Raw genomic sequence first — 4,559 nt, 5'->3', positions numbered from 1 at the left:
ATTTTAATCTGAAAACTAAGATACCTAAATGCAAGGCAAATGCCTCTTTTTATAGGCCAAAATAAAAAACTATTGATTTGATGAATAATTATTGAGTGGGTGGCCAACTCTTCACTTGATGATAATTATTATCTTCTTGTTTGCCAAAAATATCATTACTAACGTCAGAATTCGAACAAACTTAAATTATGAAAGTTCTAGGAAATTGTCTCTACTTTTTAACAAAAAAAAATTGAAGTTATTTGGACTTCTAAAACTCAAGATATGAGTTAAATGTTGAACTGTGTCTGGGTTGTAAGATAGATTCGTGTTTTTTCGTTGTTGCTAAGATTTGGAATTCCAAACAGTAGAATTGAGTCTTGTTTTCCTATGAATGTTTTAGGTCTATTTCTTAGCTTTCTAGTCATATAAATCAAATTGAAATCCAAGATTTATAGCTCCAGATATAATTCAATAACTGAACAGTATTCTAGTTTGGACTGAACCAACATCACTTTTCTAAGCTTCACCCTTTTTTTTTCTTCTCAATTTTAATAGTTAAACTCATCAATCAATTCTTTAATTTATATAATAAATCTGCATTTAAGATGAATATTTATCATAAATTAAAGATATTTTAGAGTATCAAATTTATTATTATAAAATATATTTTAGTTAAAAAATTATTAATATTTCAAGTATAAAATACTAATATAAAATCTTAATAAAAATATATTTTTAAATATTAATCATTATAATACTATTTATGTAGAAATTTATTTATCTTTGAAAGTTCTTATCACCGATTATATTTCCTTTAATATGTTGCGAATAATATCATCCTTATTACTTTATAATTTCTCTTTGTCACTTTATGATTCGAGGGATAGACTCAGATGGTTGGTTGTAAGCATGAGATTGTAGGTTGCTAATAAACACCTTTGTACAGACACAAGTCAACCAAGTCGTCCTCTGACATGTCAAACTTGCCTACTCCCTCACATCTTCCGCTCCCGACAACCTTTCCTCCATTCAAAGAAAAAGCATCAAATATCCTCATCCAATTTCTATGGAGTTCTCTCTTCATCCATTCTTTCTTCTTCAATCTCTTCTTCTTCTTCTTCCTCTTCTTTCATCCTCAATATCTTACAATCCTCCGGTTAAGTACTTCATGAACTGCGGGTCAGGCACCAACGTCGATCTTGACGGTTACCGGACTTTTGTTGGCGATAAGAATTCTAACACATCCTTCTCTGTAGGAAAAAGCAAATCTATCCAAAATGAAAACCCTTTACCCGGCATATCACGCCTCTATCATACAGCTAGAATCTATACGAAAATATCCCCGTATATGCTTGATATCACTCAAAATGGTTCCTACCTTGTCCGCCTTCATTTCTTTCCATTCAGCTTCAAAGGGACTCATCTTGCTGATGCTTTGTTCGATGTGTCTGCTTCAAATTTTTCACTTTTATCAAATTTTACAGTCCCGAACAGTACTACTGAGTTCCCAGTTATCAAGGAGTTCTTTCTCACGATTGCTGCAGGAAATTTCAAAATCTACTTTAAACCAGCTGAAGAAACACCTTATGCTTTCGTGAATGCTATAGAAGCCTTTCTTCTCCCACCAAATTTCTTCATGGATAATTCAACAATTCCTCCTTTACGCAAAGATGGAGCTCTTAGGACATTTTATAGGATCAATGTTGGAGGTCCAGAAATAAACGATACCCTGTGGAGGAATTGGGTACCAGATGATGATTATCTAACTTTTGGGGGTTCGGGTGCAAACCGTTCTTATGGTGGCGAACTTTATACGGCCAGTCAAAGGTTGATTGTCCAAGAGATTGCCCCTGATTCTGTGTACACAACTTGCAAAGAAGTGAGTGTAGATAATAAAGAGGCATCCAATTTTCCAAATATAACTTGGCGTTTTAACGTGAATAAGAAAGCTAGGCATCTTGTTCGTCTGCACTTTTGTGACTTTTTCAGTGAGTCACCAGGTACTGTGAAATTTGATCTCTATATATCTACCAATTTCAGTTATGTGATCGATCCTAATTCTAAAGGGGTTAGTGATATGGCATCTCCATTTTTCTACGATTTTGTGGTTCATTCTGATGATTCCGGATATATGAGTTTTAGTATAGCCCCACGAAATAATTCTACTAAGAAAGTTGCTTTTCTGAATGGACTGGAGATCATGGAGTTTGTGGGGAACAAGATAATTGTAGTGCCTGTTGATGAACATGAGTCAAAAAACCATCTAGCTCTCATAATTGGTTCAGCTGGAGGTGTGGCTCTAGTCTTGGTTTTGATTTTATTATTCTCATTACGTTTGAGATTAAAGCGACCAAAGCCCGTAAAAGCAAAGTTTCTTTATGGAAAAGGGAGGTCTCCCAGTTGGATAACTGAAAAAACTGAAAATGCCGCCTCCAACGTTACTAATTTAAACCTCAAACTAAAGATGTCTTTAGCTGAAATACTGGCTGCGACTCATAATTTCAATCCAAAGTTGTTGATTGGTGAGGGTGGGTTTGGCAAAGTTTATAAAGGAACTCTTGAGAGTGGTATGAAGGTGGCTGTAAAACGAAGCGATTCAAGTCATGGCCAGGGTCTTCCAGAGTTCCAAACTGAGGTCATGGTCCTTTCAAAGATTCAACATCGAAATCTTGTTTCCTTGGTTGGCTACTGCGATGAAGGATCGGAGATGATATTGGTTTTTGAATTCATGGAAAAGGGGACTTTGAGGGACCACTTATACAGCAGGAAGGAGTGCCTAAAGAATCCATCTGCAAAAACTGAATTGACTTGGGAACAAAGGCTTGAAATCTGTATTGGCTCAGCAAAAGGTCTCCATTACCTCCATACTGGTCCAGATGGAGGAATCTTTCACCGTGATGTTAAGTCTACAAACATCTTACTTGATGAACATTACGTGGCCAAAGTAGCTGATTTCGGTCTTTCTAAACAAGGAATGCCTGATCCGGACCATATAAGCATGAGTTTTAAAGGAACTTTTGGTTATCTTGACCCTGAATATTTCAGAACTTTTCAGTTAACCAATAAATCAGATGTGTATTCTTTTGGTGTGGTTCTTCTTGAAGTGCTTTGTGCTCGACCCCCTGTTGTAGACTCACAGCAGAAGGAAGAAATAAACTTAGCTGAATGGGGGATGTTTTGGCATAAGGAAGGGCAGCTTGAAAAGATTATTGATCCTCTATTGGCAGGTCACATCAACCTTGATTCATTGAGAAAATTTGGTGAAATAGTCGAGAAGTGTTTGAAGCCACAAGGAGCAGACAGGCCTAATATGCATGATGTGTGCTGGGATTTAGAATACGCAATGCAGCTTCAACAGACTGCAGTGCATAGAGAGGCACATGAAGACACCACCACAACAGGTGTTTCATCAGATTCAGCATTCCCAATTATGCAGAACATGAGTTCTAATATGTTCCCAGTTGATGATTTCTCAGATACAACAGATACTGTAATATATACCAATTAAGAATTAACGATTCGAGATGATTCCCATGGGTGAGCTCTCACTGCCTCCTATTATTATATCAAATTTCTCCAGCAATGAATGGACTTTGAAGTCATTTGAGTGTATGCTCTAGTTAATTCATGTTGTCACATGAGAAATTCTAAATAACAGCAACTACGTTCACAAGCTTTGTCGATTACACCAAATGCCTTAGTAATTCTCTGGGTTGGAAGTACCTTTTCAACTGAGAGTGATTAAGGTGGATAGCTTGACAGAATTTAGATGCTAATGTTCATCCCTTGGATGCATGTCTGTAAAATATAAATAATAATAAAGTTTGATTAGATGTCTAATATATTTTAAATGAAATTCATGATAAAATCATGGGCTCAATTTTAGGTATTAAATATGAGGCCAAATATATTAAGATTACCTACTCAAAACTTGATATACCATCACTTTTATTCAAACATTGTATCTTAAGAATTAACCTCTTCTTTTGGGAACAAGTATAGAAAGGATGCATAATTTTCAAGAAACCTAGTTGACTCAATTAACATCATCTTTAGAAATTTTAGTTGAATCGACTAACCTAATCTCTAAGAAGTCAAGTTAATCCAATTAACATGATCTTTAAATTAGTTTAACTAACTAACTCACTATATGTAAACCATCATTTGAGCTCAAGGTGTTCCTCAGATGGACAAATTTGAATTTAATATTTGTACACTTAGATAGAATTAGCCAACCCATATTTTTTTATATATCATTTATGTTGTTAGTACTTAGCACTAAATGCTAATGAGACTCTTCATACAATAATATTAAGGCATGTCAATACTAGAATACGATCCATTTAACATTATATTATTTTTAATAAACAATGTAACCATCAACTAATAGGGTTAATTAACTCAAATAATTGCCTTGGAACTAGATTAAATGGTGTTTTTCTCTATATATGCCCCATTCATCATGTAGATTGGTGTGTTTCATGGGTTTAAAAGGACACATGAAACACTAGATAAAATTTAATTCTTCCATTCCTTGCATACATAAATATTCTCATTCTATAAGGACTTGTATTTAT

The 4,559-nt window shown here is 34.7% G+C and overlaps 1 protein-coding gene across 1 annotated transcript; it reads left to right on the top strand.

Moving 5' to 3' along the window:
• Nucleotides 1-957: 957 nt before the first annotated feature.
• Nucleotides 958-3,818, top strand: LOC105117741 (probable receptor-like protein kinase At5g24010). Its single transcript, XM_011015496.1, has 2 exons — nucleotides 958-3,676; nucleotides 3,719-3,818. The coding sequence occupies exon 1, from the start codon at nucleotides 1,049-1,051 to the stop codon at nucleotides 3,488-3,490; it is 2,442 nt and encodes an 813-aa protein (XP_011013798.1). The 5' UTR covers nucleotides 958-1,048; the 3' UTR covers nucleotides 3,491-3,676; nucleotides 3,719-3,818.
• Nucleotides 3,819-4,559: the final 741 nt, after the last annotated feature.

The sequence above is a fragment of the Populus euphratica genome, unplaced genomic scaffold (assembly GCF_000495115.2).
Source record: "Populus euphratica unplaced genomic scaffold, PopEup_1.0 scaffold1485.1, whole genome shotgun sequence".
NCBI classification, from domain to species: Eukaryota; Viridiplantae; Streptophyta; class Magnoliopsida; order Malpighiales; family Salicaceae; genus Populus; species Populus euphratica.
Note: the sequence above shows the minus strand (reverse complement) of the source record. Positions and strands in the feature narration are given on the sequence as shown.

Excerpts from the sequence above, each read along its gene's own strand:
- LOC105117741 (XM_011015496.1), top strand. The coding sequence starts at position 1,049 with ATGGAGTTCTCTCTTCATCCATTCTTTCTTCTTCAATCTCTTCTTCTT.